Here is a 19478-nt window from a genome sequence, read left to right as displayed (position 1 = left end):
CTGTTCAAGTCCTTGCTTTTAATTCTTTTGGCTATGTACCCAGAAGTGGAGTTGCTGGATCACATGGTAATTCTCTTAATTTTTTGAGGAATTGCTCTGTGGTATTCCACAGTGACTGTATCATTTTACTCTTAAAAAAAATTTTTTTTTTTTAGATTTTATTTATTTATTAGAGTGAGCATGAGCAGGGGGAGGGGTAGAGGGAGAGGTAGAAGCAAACTCCCCACTGAGCAAGGAGCCTGATAGGGGACTCCATTCCAGGACCCTGGGATCATGATGTGAGAGGAAGGCAGATGCATAACTGATGGAGCCACCCAAGCACCTCTACTCTTAAATGTTTTATAACCAATTAATAGTGTTTCATATTGCAAATGTTCAAAGTATCCTTAAACACCTTGTGTTTGTATTTTAGACATAATATTTTAATTTTTTTTATTTTAAAAATATTTTATTAAATTTTTTTTAAAAGATATTTATTTATCAGAGAGAGAAAGCACAAAACAGGGGGGTGACAGGCAGAGGGAGAATCAGGCTCCCAGCTTAGCAGGGACCCCCTTTTTGGACTCTGTCCCAGGACCCTGGGATAATGACTTGGGCCAAAGGCAGACGCTTAATCAAGTGAGCCACCCAAGCATCCCTAAAGATTTTATTTATTCATGAGAGAGAGAGAGAGCGAGAGCAAGAGAGAGCACAAGCAGGGGGAGGGACAGAGGAAGAGGGGGAAGCAGGGAGCCCAGTCTGGGGGCTTAGTCCCAGGATCCTAAGATATGACCTGAGCCGAAGACACTCAACCAACCAACTGAACCGCCCAGGCACCCTAGGCATAATATTTTCAGTAATACTTATTACTGATATGGTTCATAGACAGGGTCTAGTACGGTTTTAGGCAGAAATTGAAATCTAGGCTATACCTAAAGAGTTTAGGTCTTGTGGTTTCCTGTACATACAGATCCCCTAGCCCAGTTAAGTAGGAGTGGCTTACTTTATTAATAGAATTTCTTTAGCGTCTTTGACATTCTCTTCTTACCATTATAGGACATATGTTGGAATCTAGTTACCTAAAGTGTGATTCATAACTGATGATAACCTTTCCTTTTAGCAAAAGAGAGCTGTCTGCAGCTTGTCTATATGTGAAAATTCAGTGTTATATTTCTGTGTTCACATGCAGTAGAGAGCTTGGTCTTATTTTTAAGTATTTTAAACATTTATTAGTTTTCCTTTCTTAGGGGAACACAATCCAGCTCCTTGTCTAGTAAGCAATTATTTAATATTTGTTTGGCCTTTTAAAAAATTAAATGTTCTTTTTTTGTTCCTGAGGTGGATTTGTGTTAATTAACTTCCAGTAGAGGGCACTCTGTTCCTTTGATATAACTTGTGAAGAATCTGTTTTAAAATTGATTTTAAATAACCTTTTGAACACTTGTTGAAACTAATTCTCCTTGAAAGCTCTATTTAATGTCTTTATCAACATCAGTTATGATCCACTTTGCTTAACAATTTTTGTCAAGGATATTTTCAAATTTTTACTTTTTTCTTGTGGAGATTTGTGGTAACTATTGAGAAAATAAATTCACAAATAATAGCAGGGGTTCATAATCATTAGCAGCAGATTGTCATTGTAGCCAGAAGTCCAACAAGTTAAATTTTGCTTTTTAGTGAAGTCTATTAGGTAGACTTAACTTTCTGTAGATGTATTGTTTCCATTCAAACTAATCTCTCTTAAAAAATAATACAAAATTAGGATTTATCAACTTTCTTGGGCCAGTGACATTATCATTGTATCAATTCCTAGATTCAGAATTTAACGATAATGTTTCCTTCAGACATACGCTGGTTTATTTCTTTTCTGGTTTTCTCTTCAAAATATTCCTTTCTTTCCTTGACTGTGACTGTAAACTAGCCAGCTGTTTTATATAATCTTCTAACTGTACTATTATAATATCCCATCAATTTTGCGCACTGTTCCCAGGTTAATTTTCCTGAAATGTTCCTTTAATTCTGATTTTTTTTCTATTACATTAACTGGATTGTGAGATCATGTTCAATTTAGGTTTTGTAGTTCTGATGCCCTGTTTGTCTTTATCAGAGGGAAGAATATTAGTTTGTGCCATTTGTGAAAAACCCATCAAGTGAGAACTGTTGTTCATTTTAACTTTTGAAAAGAATAGAATTGCTGTGCCCCTACCTTTTTTATTGCCCACTTAGTTTTTTAGAGTTTGACTCCCCACCCCACCCCTTGGCATTCTACTTGTATTTTTCCACTTGCTTTTGCTCATTTCTTACCTTTTCTGCCCCTAGTTTATTTACAGCTAGATTTGAGCACATAAGACACAAATGTTGAAAAGTAGTCTGAATTGTTACATAAAAATCTTTGACGAGGGAGAAATTTTGGACTAAGAAATTTGGCTTGAGTTTTAAGTGATATATATATGACCTGCTCTGCCAGGAACAGATGCACTTTACTTCTTTTGTCCCATCTTATTCTCAGAAGTATTCTGGCTTGGACAGTACATATAGGCATAATTTTAAGGACATTATGATATGTTGCTTATCATTTGTTCCAAGTGGACCCTTCAGTGGTTTTGCTACCTCTTTTAGCCACTGGGTGGCACAGATGATTGCTGTTTTCACTGGGTTCAAAAGCATATTAGTTTGCTAACTACCATTTTCGTACTACTTTCCAGTGTGTATTTCTGACTTTCTTGTAACCTCTAACCTTTTAATATTCTGTCCATAGTCCTTTGCTAATTGTGGAAATAATACTCAAGGGTATTTCCATCATTTTAACTCCCCAAATTTAAAGAATATTAATAAATATAAACACAACTGTTTCAATAGTAAAAAAAAAATTGTTTCTAGTTGAATTTAGAAACTCCTAATTTTGTCAGATATTTATTTGATTAGCTGTGATAAAATTTGGAGCCTCAGCTTGTTGGATCTGATCATTCTCATCATACCCCCACCCCTTTTTCTTGACATATCTAAGGCTGAAATATGCTATTATTTTCTTAAGACTTAACTTGAAGAGAGTTTTTAAAGGAATCACTGGAAACTGATCCCATAGCAGGAACCAGATAATCCTCATTTAATGAGAAGCTGCTTTACATTTAGCTATTTTCTTAAGTCCCCTTTCAGTCAGTACTTGAGCTGCACTATTATGAAGTAGGCCCAGTTACAGCTTTGCAAAATACAGGAACACATAATTATCATAGAGTGGCTTTACAAGGAATATTTTTTACCTAATCAAGATAGTTTTTGTTTAGGTAGGAAGCTGGAGCTTATTTAAACTTAACTCATTTGAGTAAGCAAGGTAAGAATTTATAAAAATCAAGTAGCAGCTATACCAACTACTGAAAAGCAAAACTTCATTTGGCTCCTTAGAGTCTTTTTTTCAAGTGGTTTGGAAATTTTCTAGGTTACACTGTGTGTATGGACCAACTATGCTTTTTCATGAAAACTTTACATAAATATAAATATATTTATATTACATAAATATAAATATACTTTACATAAATATAAATATATATGGAAGTTTAATTTTCCATATTACGATACTTGAGTACTTACATATAAAGTGAATATATACTACAGGTTTTTAAGTTATTAATGCAGATTTATTTTCAGTAAAGAAAAATTGTTATATACTGTGCTATTTTTCTAGTCTTCAACTTGGTCCCTTCTGCTAATAATTCTTCCATTGTTTATTATAGATCATCGTTTTCTGGATGGAAGTATTCCGTTAAAGACTGGTTGATGAGTGACGTGGACTATTTCAGCTTCTTATTTTCAACACTTACAGGTAAAGACATTCACCTGCCAAATTCAGGAAAAGCAAAACCTAGCATCAAAATTCAAAGATTTGCTGTCTTAGCTGTTTGGGTTTAAGTTTTGAAGATGATAATCTGTTTGTCTTGAAATGATTTTTTTGACTAATAAGTGGAAATCTTCCTCGATTGTCAGGCTCTTGAGGCAGGGATAAACGTGATTTATGTTTAAATCTCTCAGAGTAGGAGTACTCTGGGGATTATTTGAGTATCATGTGATTATAATTTTCTTTCTCATTTCTCAGCTTTATTGTCTTGGTTTACAGTGAATTGAATATACTTGACTTTAAAAAAAAATGTTTTTTTAAGATTTTATTAGAGGGACAGAGGGAGAGGACAAGTAGGGGGAGGGGCAAAGGGAGAGAGAGAAACAGGCTCTGCTGAGCAGGACCCTGGGATCATGACCTGAGCCAAAGGCAGACACTTAACTGACTGAGCCACCCAGGAGCCCCTACTTGACTCTTTTTCAGATAGCCGTATGCAAACCCCACTGCATACTTTAAAAAATTTTGATGAACAAATATCCATCTTAAACATGTTTAAAATGTTCAGTTTGATAGGAATATAAATCAAGTTTCGAGTAGCCATTTTCTACATGCCATTGTTCTCAAAGCAAAATTAGTAAGATGAGTCTAGAAATGTTGTAAGCTAGATGTGTAAGTATTACTGTTGTTTTAAATGATTGTACTATTTCAGCATTTCTTTTTTCTATTTGAATGACGAGGATGAGATTATTTGACATTTTCTGAAGACTTGAAGTTAGGAGACTTAATAGATAGGTTAAGTCAGAATCCGAAAAGAACTTGACAAGTGCTGATAATGAGCTAAATCCATCGAGATAAATACTGCATACAAGATAAATGTGTTTATTTGATAGTTCTGGATGTGCACATTTGAGATGCGAGAGTAGACTTTATGTTTTAATAGTATTACCAGTCAGAAAGTTAATGGTTTTGGAAAGCTCATTGGGAGTCAGTAGTGTGATGTGGCCATCAAACTACATGAGGAATCTTCAGGCTGTGTCCTGGAAATATAATGATCTGAACATCAAATCGGACCACACTGCTGGTGTTCTGATTGTTCTGAGCACTTTTCAGGAGACACTGTCAGGTTATCTATGTAGGTTAGACCAGGGGTAAATAGGGGTGGTAAGAGAATCAAATTTTGTTGCATAAGGTGTAGTTGAAGGAACACACATGTAAAATCCAGAAAGGTTTAGGAGGGCTAGAGTAGTTTTAAAACATTTGAAGGGCTATTATATAAGAAAATAGATAATATATATGTGAAATCATATATCATTTTACTTACTGATTTGGTATTTTAAACCTACCATTAAAGGGAAAGCATATGCCTCTCACTTTTTTTAAAAGTAAAATTGGTGAAGTTCCCAATATAAGGAGTATAACCTGTTTCTTGCTGTATCATACATTGGGTCAGATCACATTCTTTGTGTACATAATTAAATGAATTTGACTGCCTCCATTGCTACCAATTCATTCTTTAAGATATATGAAATGAAGAAATTTTAAAAAAAGCTTGAAGAAGAACTTGAAGGTACATGTCATGTCTGTTAAAAAAATGAAGAATGTCATTTGTTTTGTGATTTATTTTTTAAAATTGTCTTTCTTTATACCCAAATTAGGGTTTTCAAAAGAGGAGTTGACTTGGCTTCAGAGCCTTCGAGGAGTTCCTCATGTCATCCAGACACAGCTTTCCCCCGTGCTTCTTTACCTTACCGACTTGGATCAATTTTTACATCATTGGGATGTAACAGAGGTAATAGTGCATTTAAAGAGGAACTCATGATTATTAAAATTCTGTTAATCAACCACCAGTCATTACTATATATTAGGATCGCCTTATAGGAGATACTCTTAGAGATAAAGAGCAGTATAAGACATGACTCATGTTCTGAGAATGCTTATGATCTTGGATAGGAGATCTGTGTTTCTAAAAAGAGGAGTGTTCATTATAGGTTGCACTACTAGAATAGAATAAATTTAATGATTTGAATGGTAGAGACAAATTTATTTTATCTAGTACAAAATATGATAGATGGTTCTATGGAAAAGGGAGAATTTGACTCAGGTGTTGAAGGATAAATAAGGCTACTTGGATTTGGTATCCTCAAAGGTAGTGTTTTTTAAAAAACAGAAAAGATTGGGGCACCTGGGTGTCTCAGTGGGTTAAAGCCTCTGCCTTTGCCTTGGGTTGTGATCTCAGGGTCCTGGGATCGAATCCTGCATTGGGCTCTCTGCTCAGCAGGGAGCCTGCTTCCTTTCCTCTCTCTCTGCTTGCCTCTCTGCCTGCTTGTGATCTCCGTCTGTCAAATAAATAAATAAAATCTTTAAAAAACAAAAATACCCAGAAAAGATTATTCTGCAGTTCCTTTGGTTTTGAGAATTAGTACATAGTTCATTAATGTTAATTTAAAACCCTCACTTCCATTAAGTTTTAAAGTTCAACCTATAAAACTTTTTTTTAAGATAAATAGAATGAATTTAAGCCATCTTTAAAAATGGGACTCCAGGGGCACCTTGGTGGATCAGTGGGTTAAGCCTCTGCCTTCGGCTCAGGTCATGATCTCAGGGTCCTGGTATTGAGTCCCACATTGGGCTCTTTGCTCAGCAAGAAGTCAGCTCCCCCCCCGCCCCCCGCTCTGCCCTCCTGCCTCTCTGCCTACTTGTGATACCTGTCTGTTAAATAAATAAATAAAATCTTTAAAGAAAATACATAAAAAATAAAAATGGGACTCTGGTTATATTTTATTCCTTTTACAAACTCAGTTAAAATTTTAAACCATTAAAGTAACTTTTAAGTATAGTCACTAATTGCCAAGTAGTTCAGTTTTTTGACAAACTTTCACAAATGTTAAATAGATATAATTGTATATTTACGATAAATCTTAGTAACTTAAGTTTTGGTATTGCTTATAGTAAAAATCAAATTAAAATAACAAGTCTGGGGGTGCCTGGGTGGCTCAGTGGGTTAAAGCCTCTGCCTTCGGCTCAGGTCATGATCCCAGGGTCCTGGAATCAAGCCCTGCATCGGGCTTTCTGCTCGGCAGGGAGCCTGCTTCCTCCCCTCTCTCTGCCTGCCTCTCTGTCTACTTGTGATCGCTTTCTGTCAAATAAATAAATAAAATCTAAAAAAAAAAAAGTCTAAATTCTAGGTTAATTACATGTTTTAAATTGGAATTATTAGGCTGAACTTTTACCCTAATAGGCCAAATTGTCGTTCATGTTAAAATATGTAAACTAAATATGCAGAAACATATTTTGCAAAATAATAAACACTGATGCTAAGTATTTGATTCTTTAAGACATTTCTTTTTTTTTTTTTTTTCTTCAAGATTTTATTATTTATTTGACACAGAGAGAGATCACAAGTAGGCAGAGAGGCAGGCAGAGAGAGAGGAGGAAGTAGGCTCCCTGCTAAGCAGAGAGCCCAGTGCGGGGCTAGATCCCAGAACCCTGAGATCATGACCTGAGCTGAACACAGAAGCTTTAACCCACTGAGCCATCCAGGCACCCCCTTTAAGACATTTCTATAATAATTAATTTCTGTTATTTATTTCTTCAGTTTCTTTTCCTGCATGAAAAATGCTTACTCAGTAGGAATGTACTTATGTTGTTATCTCAAGTAATTTTGTTTTCGAATATTTTTTGCAAATTCTGATGTTTTGTTCTCTGCTGGCTAATTTTCTTTTAATTCAGAAGGCCTCTGGTGAGGACACTGACTATAATCTTTTCTTACAGTTTATAACTGGTAATCCAAAGGTCTTTTTTTTTTTTTTTTAAACCTCTGTTTTTTTTTTTTTAACTTCTTTATTATTGGTCTCAATAGAGTGGTCTCCAGATTCAAGCTTTTGTTGATAGACCATTTGAATTTATTCAACTGATCTATTATTTACTTCTTTCATTCTTTTCTGTATATCCTTAATGTTTTTCCTATCTGTTAGGACTGTACCTTTTATAGGTAGCCTCTGATCATAATACTTAAGTATGCCAGTTATATTTATCTTCTCTTTATTGCCATAGTGCCTGGCACTGTGTTTATATAGGTTTTTCAGAAATAACTGGATTTTAAGGGCGCCTGGGTGGCTCAGTTCTTAAGTGTCTGCCTTTGACTCAGGTCATGATCCCAAGGTTGATCCAAGGTCAAGCCCTGTATCAGGCTCCGTGATCAGTGGAGAGCCTGCCTCTCTCCCTATACTCCTCCCCCTGCTTGTGTTCCTTCTCTCTCTGTCTCTCTCTCTGTCAAATAAATAAAATCTAAACAAAAACAACAAATGGAAAAGTGAAAAGAAATAATGAATTGGTTTAGCATCTGAAATTTTATCTACCCCATGGTAAATGAGAGCTAAAACAGGTCTCCTGAAGTTAAGGCCTTGAATACTGGATTGGTGGGGTTGGGCTTGCCAACAACAGTGTTTTTTCTTAAAACTACATTTTCTAGGGTGCCTGGGTGGCTCAGTTGGTTAAGCAACTGCCTTCAGCTCGGGTCATGATCCTGGGAGAGTTCCGCATCTGGCTCCCAGATCAATGGGGAGTCTGCTTGTCCCTCTGACCTTCTCCCTTCTCATGCTCGCTTGCTCCCTCTCTCTCGAAGGGAGAGAGGGAGAATTAGACTCCCTGCTGGGAGCCCATTGTGGGGCTTGATCCCAGAACCCTGGGATCATGACCTGTGCTGAAGGCAGACACTTAACTGGCTGAGCCTCCCAGCAGCCCCAGTAAGAGTAGTTTTTTTTTTCCCCAGTAAGAGTAGTTTTAAAGGACAGACTCTCTAATGTATTTAGACCATCATGATGTATTTGAGAAAGTGTTGTATGGCGATCAGTGGGCTGCTCCTATTCCAGGCATAGATTTGCCATTGTCTAGTTTTATAATTTGGACAAGTTGTACAACCTTTTTCTAATAATTTAAATTTTTCATAAGCACATTATCTCTGTAAAGCCAAGGTAAAATTGTCATAAAAATGTTATCAGCTGTATTTCTGAAGTAACACTTAGTAAGGACGTGTATTAAACTTCCAGGTTGCTGTCTTTGAAATGTTAAGATATAATTAAGAAAAATCTGAAAAACACATTTTCGCTTTTGAAGTTCTTAAGTGAAGATTTCAGTTTTCTCTTGGATAAATTTTAAGTTTCCTTTTCATATAAAAATATTTGAAATACACATAGTTTTTGACATCCTTAATGTAAAAATTTTAAAATTATTTCATTTGAGGGGCGCCTGGGTGGCTCAGTGGGTTAAAGCCTCTGCCTTTGGCTCAGGTCATGATCCCAGGGTCCTGGAATCGAGCCCCGCATCGGGCTCTCTGCTCATCAGGGAGCCTGCTTCCTCCTCTCTCTCTGCCTGCTTCTCTGCCTACTTGTGATCTCCATCTGTCAAATAAATAAATGAAATCTTAAAAAAAAAAATTATTTCATTTGAACAGTTTAATTAGGACAGTGGGATTACTCAGTTTTGTAATTTTACCTGCCTAGGCCAAAGTGATTTTTTTCTTTAAATCAGATTTTTAAAAAAAAATTCTTTCTTTTCTTTCTTTTTTTAAAGATTCTATTTATTTATTTGACAGACAGAGATCACAAGTAGGTAGAGAAAGCAGGCAGAGAGAGAGAGAGAGAGAGAGAGGAGGAAGCAGGCTCTCCGCTGAGCAGAGAGCCCGGGGATGCGGGGCTTAATCCCAGGGCCCTGGGACCATGACCTGAGCCGAAGGCAGAGGCTTTAACCCACTGAGCCACCCAGGTGCCCCATAATTTCTTTTTTAAGATTTTATTTATTTATTTGACAGAGATCACAAGTAAACAGAGAGAGAGGAAGGGAAGCAGGCTCCCTGCTGAGCAGAGAGCCCGATGTGGAGCTCAGTCCCAGGACCCTGAGATCATGACCTGAGCCTAAGGCAGAGGCTTTAACCCACTGAGCCACCCAGGTGCCCCTAAATCAGACTTTTTTTTAAAGTAGGTATTATTCACAAAATTTAATTTAGAATGGAAGATAATTTTTAAAAAAGTATTTTTTCATTCCCCCTCAGCCACCCATTTTTTTCTTCCCAGTTTCTAAATACGTTCTTTCAGATAACTTCTGTCTTCACAAGTGACTTAAATATATTATTATTTTTTTTTTATAGAAATAACATACTTTATCCACTAATCTGGACCTTGCCATTTTCATTTAGTATCTTTGTGATTATTCCTTCCGAGCACTGAAGGAAGAATTGTGTGACCTTCCTGTTAATGATGGAAACTGTAGTTAACAGGGAAGGATCACAAAGGAAACAGAAATCTCTGTACAGCGTTACCTTTTGTAAATGGAATCTTCTATTACAGAGCCAGGAAAGGTGTTAAGGTTAATATTGTCATTTACAAAATATTGGATGATTGTAAAAGAATGTTTTTTTTTTTTTTTAATTTTTATTTATTTATTTGACAGAGATCATAAGTAGGCAGGCAGAGAGAGAGAGAGAGAGGAGGAAGCAGGCTCCCTGCAGAGCAGAGAGCCCGATGTGGGGCTCGATCCCAGGACCCTGGGACCATGACCCGAACCGAAGGCAGAGGCTTTAACCCACTGAGCCACCCAGGTGCCCCAAAGAATGTTTTTTTTAACATGGATAAACCCTGAATAATAATAATAATAATAATAATAATAATAATAAACATAAATCCAGTTTAAGAAATAGAACATTTTCATTTTTATTATTTTTTTATTTTTGAGAGAGAGTAGGGGGAGGAGCAGAGGGAGAGGATTCTAAAGTAGACTCCCCACTGAGTATGGAGCCCCACAGGGGCTCCATAACCTGTGAGATCACCATCTGAGCTGAAATCAAGTTAAGACACCAAGTTACCCACGCAAAGTGCCCCTGAACATTTTTATTTTTGAAACCCTTGTGTTTGTTTCTCCTTTCCGTTCAGAGTTAACACTGTTTTAAATTTTATCGTACTCTTCTTCCTTTTAGTTTTACTATATTAGCGCATAACTCCAAACTATAATGTTTAGATTTACATTGTATTAAACTTTTTAAAAAGTGCAATATTTTTCAGTAATTTGCTTTTTATTCAGTATACTCTTGAAGTTATGTATGTTGTTAAGGAGGGCATGTGATGTAATGAGGGCTGGGTGTTATATAAGACTGATGAATCACTGAACTCTACCTCTGAAACTAATAAAACACTATGTATTAATTAATTGAATTTAAATAAATTTTTAAAAATTAAAAAGTTACCTATATATTAATGTGTAAGAAGTTGTTCATTGTTTTCATTGCTGTGTGGTATACTGTTGTAGTACCATGATGCATTGCTTTCATAGTTTGATGAGTATTTTGAGCATTCCATTTTATCTCCACCATGGCATATAGCTGTGCCTCTTTGTTTTATGTTTTTAGGTGTTTGGTTTTTAAATTAAGACAATCTACCTTCAAACTGTATTGTACTACTTCATATAATGGTATAATGTGTAATAATATTTTATAAGGTCATTCTAATGTTTGTTTTTTCTGTATGTGATGTCTTTTTTCTATACATGTTTTTTCTTCCTTCATGTTTTCAAGATAATCTTTTTATCACTTTCTTCAGCAGTTTGATTGTATTTATGCCTTGGCATTGTTTGTTTATGTAAGATTTTATTAATTTATTTGTCAGAGATAATGCCCACAAGTAGGAGGAGCAGTAGGCAGAAGGAGAAGCAGGCTCCCTGCTGAGTAAGGAGCCCAATTTGGGGCTCAATCCCAGGACTCTGGGATCATGACACAAGCAGAAGGCATAGGCTTAACTGACTAAGGCACCCAGCATCCTTTTTTTTTTTTTTTTAAAAAAAAAAAACTTCATGTTCGCTGAATGTTTCTTAGGCTTATAATTTACTGTGTTGGGGAAAAATGTCAGTCATTCCTTCAAAAAAATGTTCTGGGTCCCCTTCTTTGGACTCTAATTACATGTATGAAGATTCTTGATATTTTCCTGTAGGCCTTTGAGACATTTTTAACACCTTTTCCCCATGTCTCTTCAGAAAGTAAGCTGTGTCTTTAAGTTCCCTGATTTTTCTGCATTATCTGATCTGGTCTTAAATCCAACCCAAAATTTCTTTTTTTAATTAAGTTTTTTTTTTTTTTTTTTTTTTTGACAGAGAGAGATCACAAGTAGGTAGAGAAGCAGGTAGAGAGAGAGGAGGAAGCAGGCTCCCTGCTGAGCAGAGAGCCCGGTGTGGGGCTCGATCCCAGGACCCTGGGATCATGACCTGAGCCGAAGGCAGAGGCTTTAACCCACTGAGCCACCCAGGTGCCCCTTTTTTTTTAATTTTTAAGAGCAATTCTGAGTTCACAGAAAAATTGAAGTGAAAGAGCAGGTATTTCCCTTACACAGCCCTTTCTCCTCCACATGCATAGCTTCCATTATCAACATCCCCCACCAGAGTGCTACATTTGTTATAATTAATGATTCTATATTGATGTAATTACCCAAAGTCCACAGTTTACATTATGATTCACTCTTAGTATTACACATTTTGTAGATCTGGACAAGTGTGTAATGCCACATTATCTATTAATCTCTTACACAGTGTCTTTATTGCCCCCAAATCCTCTGTGCTCATACTCCATGCTTCCCAACCCCTGACAACTACTAATGTTCTATTTTTCGCCATCTACAGTTTTGCCTTTTCCAGAATGTCTTTTTTTTTTTCTTTTTTTTAGATTTTTATTTTATTTATTTGACAGAGAGAAATCACAAGTAGATGGAGAGGCAGGCAGAGAGAGAGAGAGAGAGGGAAGCAGGCTCCCTGCCGAGCAGAGAGCCCGATGCGGGACTCGATCCCAGCACCCTGAGATCATGACCTGATCCGAAGGCAGCGGCTAACCCACTGAGCCACCCAGGCGCCCCTTCCAGAATGTCTTATATTTGGAACTGTACAGGATATAGCCTCTTTAGAATGTTACTTTCACTTAGTAATATTCTTTAAGATTCCTCCTTGTTTTTTCATGGCTTCATAGCTCATTTCTTTTAGTGCTGAATAATAACATGTTGATATACCCTGTTCACGGACTGAAGAACATCTGTTTTGTTTCCAAATTTTGGTAATTATTAATAAAGCTGTATAAGTTTACAAACATCCATGTGTAGGTTTTTATGTAGACATGTTTTCAACTCCTTTGGGTTAATACCAAGAAAACGGTTGCTGGATCATATGGTAAGAGTGTGTTTAATTTTGTAAGAAACACCACACTGTCTTCCAAAGTGGTTGTACTGTTTTGCCATCCTATCAGCAGTGAATGAGTTTTTGTTGCTCCAGATCCTTGCCAGCATTTGGTGTCAGTGTTTTGGATTTTGGCCATTCTAATAGATGTGTAGCTTCTCATTATTTAATTTTGATTTCCCTGATAACATATGATGTGGAGCATCTTTTTATATTTATTTGCCATATGTCTTTGGTGACATATCTGTTATGGTCTTTGGCCCATATTATTTTATTTATATTTATTTACAGTTATTTTAACTGGGCTGTTTTCTTAAGTTTTAAGTGTTCTTTGAATATTTTAGGTAACAATACTTGGTTATATGTCTTTTGCAAAGGTATTCTCCCAGTCTATGGCTTGTCTGTTCATACTCTTGACATTATCTTTTGCAGAGCAGAATTTTTTAATTTTAAGGAAGTCCAGCTTATCATTTCTTTCTTTCCTGCAATTGTGCCTTTGGTGTTGTATCAAAAATGTCATCACCATGCTTAAGGTCATTTAGGTTTTTCCTCCTATGTTATCTTCTAAGTCAGTTATAGTTTTGTATTTTGCATTTTACATTTAGGTCTGTTATCCATTCTGAGTTAGTTTTTGTGCAAAGTCCAGATTAATTTACATATGGATTATTGAAAAGTCTATCTTTGCTTCATTGTCAAAGATCCCTTGACTCTATGGGTCTGTCTATTGCTGGGTTCTCTATTCTGTTCCATTAATCTCTTTGTTCTTTCTCCAGTACTGTAGTATCTTGATTACCATAGCTTTATAGTGATTTATGAAGTTGGGTAGTGTCAATCCTTTAACCTTGTTTTTTTCCTTCAATACTGTTCTGGGTATTATTTTTTTTTATATCCACAAATGATTTACTGGAATTTTGATCGGATTTGCATTAAATCTGTAGATGAAGTTGGGAAGAACTGACATCGTGACATTGAATATTTCTATCCCATGAACATGAAATACCTCCATTTCTTTAATTCTTTGATTTCATTCATCAGAATTTTGTAGTTTTCTTCATATAGATTTTGTACATATTTTGTTAGGTTTATTTCTAAGTATTTCTGTTTTTTTGGGGTGCTGATATAAACTTTATTTCAGATTCTGTTTGTTCATTGCTATTTTTTCATTGCTATTTGGAAAGTTTTTATATATTCACATTGAATATTTTTTAAAATATTAATTATTTTCATTAAAATATAATGTATTATTTGCCCCAGCGGTACAGGTTTGTGAATCATCAGGCTTACACACTTTACAGCACTCACCATTTATTCCAGGAATTTTTTTTTGTCAGTCATTTAAGGTTTTTTGCATAGACAGTCATGTTGTTATGAACAGAGACCAGCAAGTGAATTTTAAATTTTAGATAATGTATTTTTTTATCTCTGCTTTTTTCTTTAACAAGTTCTTTTTTTTCTTTAAGTACTCTCCATACCCAACATGGGGCTCGAACCCACAACCCCAAGATCAAGAGTCCCATGCTCTACCAGCTGAGCCAGGCAGGCGCTCCTTCTGTATCTAAAATATGTAATAATAGTTGTTTTAAAGTTCTTACCAGCTAATTCTCTCATGTCATTTGTACTGATTTTTATTTTTTCCTCCTGGTTATGTAGCACATTTTCAAGCTCCTTGTCATGCTTATTAGTTTTTGAGTGCATGTTGGACAGTGGAAATTTTATGTGTTAGATTATGTTGGAGTGTTTTATTTTGTTCTGGGAGGCAGTCAAGTTACTTGAGTATCAGCTTCATCCTTTTGAGACTTGTTTTTAAGTTTTGTCAGGGTGGTTTATTAGAACAAGTAGGTTTTACTAAGTCAAGGATCGATAAATTACAGCTTTAGACCGAAACCAGTTTGGCCCTGTTTTTGTAGCACCCTGAAACTAAGAGTGGTGTTTACTTTTTTTTTTTTTTTTAAACAACTGTTAAAAAACCCCCACAAGAATATGTGACAGAATATGTATGTGCCCTGAGAAGCCTAAAATATGTGCTATTTGGCCCTTTACAGAAAAAACTTAGCAACCCTGCCAGTGTGCTAATTTATCCCTGTTATAAGTGTTCACATTCTGAGCACCATCTGAATAAACCTAGTCTTCTGTGAAGACCTGTTTTGGTTGGTTAGAACTTAAACATCTCTCTGCTGTCTTTGAGCTTTAGGAATTGTTTTGCTCATAGCTCCTGTTTATTCTTTGGCCTTGTAGAATTTCGCCTTGCACGTGCACAGCTTTGTTTTTAGCAGTATACCTCAGGATACTAGAGCTCTCTCAGCAAGAGGATAAGAGTTTGGCTTCATCAAATGGCTTGTATTGGAGGACAGAAAATCCTGCCAACCTTTTGACTGTCTTGTAAGGCTGATTTGAGGGTGCCTGGGTGGCTCAGTGGGTTGAGCATCTCCCCTGGGCTCAGGTCATGATCTCAGGGTCCTGGGATCGAGCCCCGAGTTGGACTTTCTGCTCAGCAGTGAGTCTGCTGCTCCCTCTCCCTTTTCCTGCCATTCTGCCTACTTCTGATATCACTCTCTCTCTCTCTTTGTCAAATAAATTAAAAAAAAAAATGAAGAAGTGTTAGGAACATGCCATTTCTGTATATATTCTGGTAAAATTAGGTAGAAAAATATTTCCACTTAGAAATTAAATATATAAAACCTCCTTAAGAAAAAGAAGTTCTTGGGCGCCTGGGGGGCTCACTGGGTTAAGCCTCTGCCTTTGGCTCAGGTCATGATCTCAGGGTCCTGGGATTGAGGCCCATATCAGGCTCTCTGCTCGGCAGGGCTGCCTCCCCCCCCACCCCCCCCCCACTTGTGATCTCTCTCTGTCAAATAAATAAATAAGATCTTTAAAAAAAAAAAAGTTCTTTATTTGCATTTTTTTTTTTAAACCCTTAATTTCCACATGGACCAGATTATCCTGCTTGTTCTAGAACTCTGCAGTATAAAGTCAGAGTTCTGATACATGTAGGTTTCTCTTAGCAGTAATGTGCAAACATGAGGACTGTATATGTTTATGTTGGTGAGTGTGCATGTACATGTATTTATGTTAATATTTATTTGCCTTTATCTTGAAACAAATTCAGACTTAGAGAAAAATTACAATTACAGTACAAAGAACTTTTTCTTTTTTTTTTTAAGATTTTATTTATCTGAGAGAGAGAGAGAGGTGGGGATAGAGAGAGCACAAGGGCTGCAGAGGGAGAAGCAGGCTCCCCTCTGAGCTGGGAGCCCTATGTAGGGCTTAATCCCAGGATCCTGGGACCATGACCCCAGCCAAAGGCAGACCCTTAACTGACTGAGCCACCAGGCTCCCCACAAAGAACTTTTTATTTTTTCATAGACTGACATGATGCCCATAGCCCATACTTTGGCTTGTATATCTCATAAAGAAGCATTCCATTATATAACCAGAATCTGGTCATCAAAATTAGGAAATTAAGATTGGCTTGTTATTGTCATTTAATCCTCAAATCTGAGTCATGTTTGCCAGTTGTCCCAGTAATGTTTGTTTGTTTTAAAGTAAGCTCTCTGCCTAGTTTGGGACTTGAACTCATGACCCTGAGATCAAGAGTCACATACTCTGCTGACTGAATAAGCCAGGTGCCGCTCAGTAATGTAATTTATAGCAAAAGAAAACACCCCAAATCATTTGTAGCATTTAGTTATAATGACGTTTTTTAATCTCCTTCAGTTTGGTGTAGTGCCTCAGTGTTTCGTTGTCTTTTGTTGACCTTGACACTTTGAAGAACATTGGGACAGTTATTTTTGTAAAATTTTCATCCCATTTGGGTTTATGTTCCCTCATGGTTAGATTCAGGCCATACAAATTTGGTAGGAATATGACAAAAATGATGCTGTGGTTTTCTGATTGCATTCTGTCTGGTGGTGCAACGTTTAAATTTGTCTCGTTACATAGATACACGCTTTGATCACTTGATTAAGTGCTGTCTGCCCACTTTTCCACTGTTTACTTTTTCTCCTTTGTAATTAATAATTTATGAGAAGATACTTGGAAACTATTAATATTCCAGTCATTTTTTATTAGTCTTCATTTATTAATTTGTGTTAATATGGTTTCCTGTTTTACTCAGTGAGTCACTATAAAATTTAGTGGCTTCTTTGTTCTTTTAACATGTGCTCATTCTTAGTTCTTCCTTACTTTCTTGTACCACAGATTGTTCCAGCTTTGTATTTTATTTTCCCTGTCCCAACCCTGCAGTAAGGTATTTTTTAAAGAAGCCCCGTTTTCCTTTAAATGAAGAATGGTGTTTTGAAACTAACTTTAGGACTTTGGATGTGGTCATTGCTATAGGACCTTGGTACTCCCAAACTGTCATGGACAGAAATCAGCAATTTAACACCACAGGGTTCATTCTAGTTGTCTTCTTTTCTTTGTGCCTGCCTTTTCTGAAGGTGAGAACCCTGGCTTCTTTTATACTTAATATAATTTACTTGATCAGTATTTTTGTCTATAATTAATCTCTTTTTGATGCCACCCTTGTCCCATGTAGGCATCTTCCTGACCCCGTTTGAACTCCCAACTCACTGGGGACAGTATGCCTCTCTTTATTCATGAATGGCCTTCCGTGGGTCATTGCTGCTCTTCGGCCTACTCCAGTGCTGATGTTTATCTGATGTGGCCCCACCCAATGGCTTTTGAATGGAATTGTTGCAGGAGGGAAGAGGTGGTGGAAAGGAAAGGATTAAATGGACATTTAATAGCAAATGGGACTTTTCAGATGTGATTTATTCTTTTAATTTTTTTTTTTAAGATTTTATTAATTTATTCGACAGACAGAGATCACAAGTAGGCAGAGAGGCAGGCAGAGAGAGAGGGAGGAAGCAGGCTCCCCGCTGAGCAGAGAGCCTGATGTGGGGCTCGATCTCAGGACCCTGCGATCCTGACCTGAGCCGAAGGCAGCAGCTTAACCCACTGAGGCACCCAGGCGCCCCGATTTATTCTTTATTAATGAAAATATTCATGGCTTGTTGTGAAATAGGAGGATGGCCTTAGAAATATGTTATTTACATTAAGTTACTTAAAAGCTTTTTATAAAAGAAAATAAAAACTGCCTGTGAAAACTGTGGGTGCTATTAATTTATAGGAGGTTTTATAGAGAAATAATGCATAGAACTGTTGATTTTTCAGGGTTGATTGACAGTACCCTTGAATTTAGTATGATTGTCATTTTGCTAGAATGATACTCTTTTTAATTTTTATTTTTTATAAATTAACATACAGTGTGTTTATTTCAGAGGTACAGGTATGTGATTCATCAGTCTTACACAACACCCATTGCTCTAGAGTGATACTTTTATTTCTACCAGTCTTCTTGTTGGCTGTGCACTTGATTCTTTCACATATTTCACTTTGGTACTCCTTCAGCTCTGAAATTGGGTAATGATGTTTCTGAAGGACTTGATGTCCTTCCCTCCTCTTGTTTCCTTGAGAACTTATAAAAGTAAAAATATGAAGGATTTGACTCCCCCTTTCCTTATATTTTCTTTTCCTGTGGACTGTTCTCTTCCTTTTTTACCTTTGGGGAATAGGAGGCAGCATTATAATTAATTTGAACAGGATATTGGTAGTTTCTAGATCGTAGGTGTTTTTCTGTAGGGATATGGAAATGGGAAATTGAAATGGAAAAATGGCTTTTTTCTGCCCTTCGTTCACGTCATCCAGATCTTTTTGTTGTAGCGTTAGTAGAAATATAGTCTCTAATTTGATGGATTGAAGCTACTTATTTCAGGGCTATGAGAGGAGTTTCTTGGTCTTTTATTCCTGTGTCTGGCACCTGATAGGACTAGCTCAGTGTCCAGTAAATGTTTAATTAATGAATTGTTTGGAAAATTAGCGCATATATGAGATTTAGTTGTTTTACTTTTGACATTTACATCTTAAGAGTAATTTTTTTAAAAGATTTTATTTATTTAATTGACAGAGACAGCGAGAGAGGGAACAGAAGCAGGGGGAGTGGGAGAGGGAGAAGCAGACTTCCCGCTGAGCAGGGAGCCCGATGTGGGACTCCATCCCAGGACCCTGGAATCATGACCTGAGCCGAAGGCAGACGCTTAATGACTGAGCCACCCAGGCACCCCCAGAGCAATTTTTTGATAAGTTTCCTGTTACACGATAGGGCAAGTAGGTTAAAAAAAAAAAAAATTGTAGAACTTGTTTCTGACGTAAAATGTCCCGATTTAGTTACTGCTTTTCTCCTTTTCTGACAGACAGTTTGTCACAGTTTATTGGTTATTCCTGCCCGAAGCCAGAGCTTTGACATCCTGCAGAGTGCCATCAGTAAGCATTTGGTAAATATACTTAAATTTTGTTTTTTGTTTTCTACTCAAAAAAGCATAGAGAATCCCTGATTAATAGTGAGTTTGCCATAGGCGAGGAGAGAATGATTGTCCAGAATTCTAAGCTTAATAATTCCATGGCCTTT

At 36.6% G+C, this 19478-nt stretch overlaps 1 protein-coding gene across 4 annotated transcripts in view; it reads left to right on the top strand.

The window, feature by feature from the left end:
* The window catches only part of TEX10 (testis expressed 10), a 66010-nt gene that overhangs the window by 36616 nt on the left and 9916 nt on the right, over positions 1-19478 (top strand). For 3 of the 4 annotated variants that reach the window (XM_082696771.1, XM_082696773.1, XM_082696772.1), the window contains exons 10-12: positions 3711-3799; positions 5467-5600; positions 19264-19344. In XM_082696771.1, coding sequence (XP_082552897.1) covers positions 3711-3799; positions 5467-5600; positions 19264-19344 — 304 coding nt within the window. The remainder of the gene's footprint in view (positions 1-3710; positions 3800-5466; positions 5601-19263; positions 19345-19478) is intronic. The other variant, XR_014302280.1, reaches the window with a different exon arrangement.

This window comes from Mustela nivalis (genome assembly GCF_964662115.1).
Source record: "Mustela nivalis genome assembly, chromosome: 13".
NCBI lineage: Eukaryota > Metazoa > Chordata > Mammalia > Carnivora > Mustelidae > Mustela > Mustela nivalis.
The sequence above is the reverse complement of the archived record's forward strand: the minus strand, read 5'-3'. Positions and strand labels throughout refer to the sequence as shown.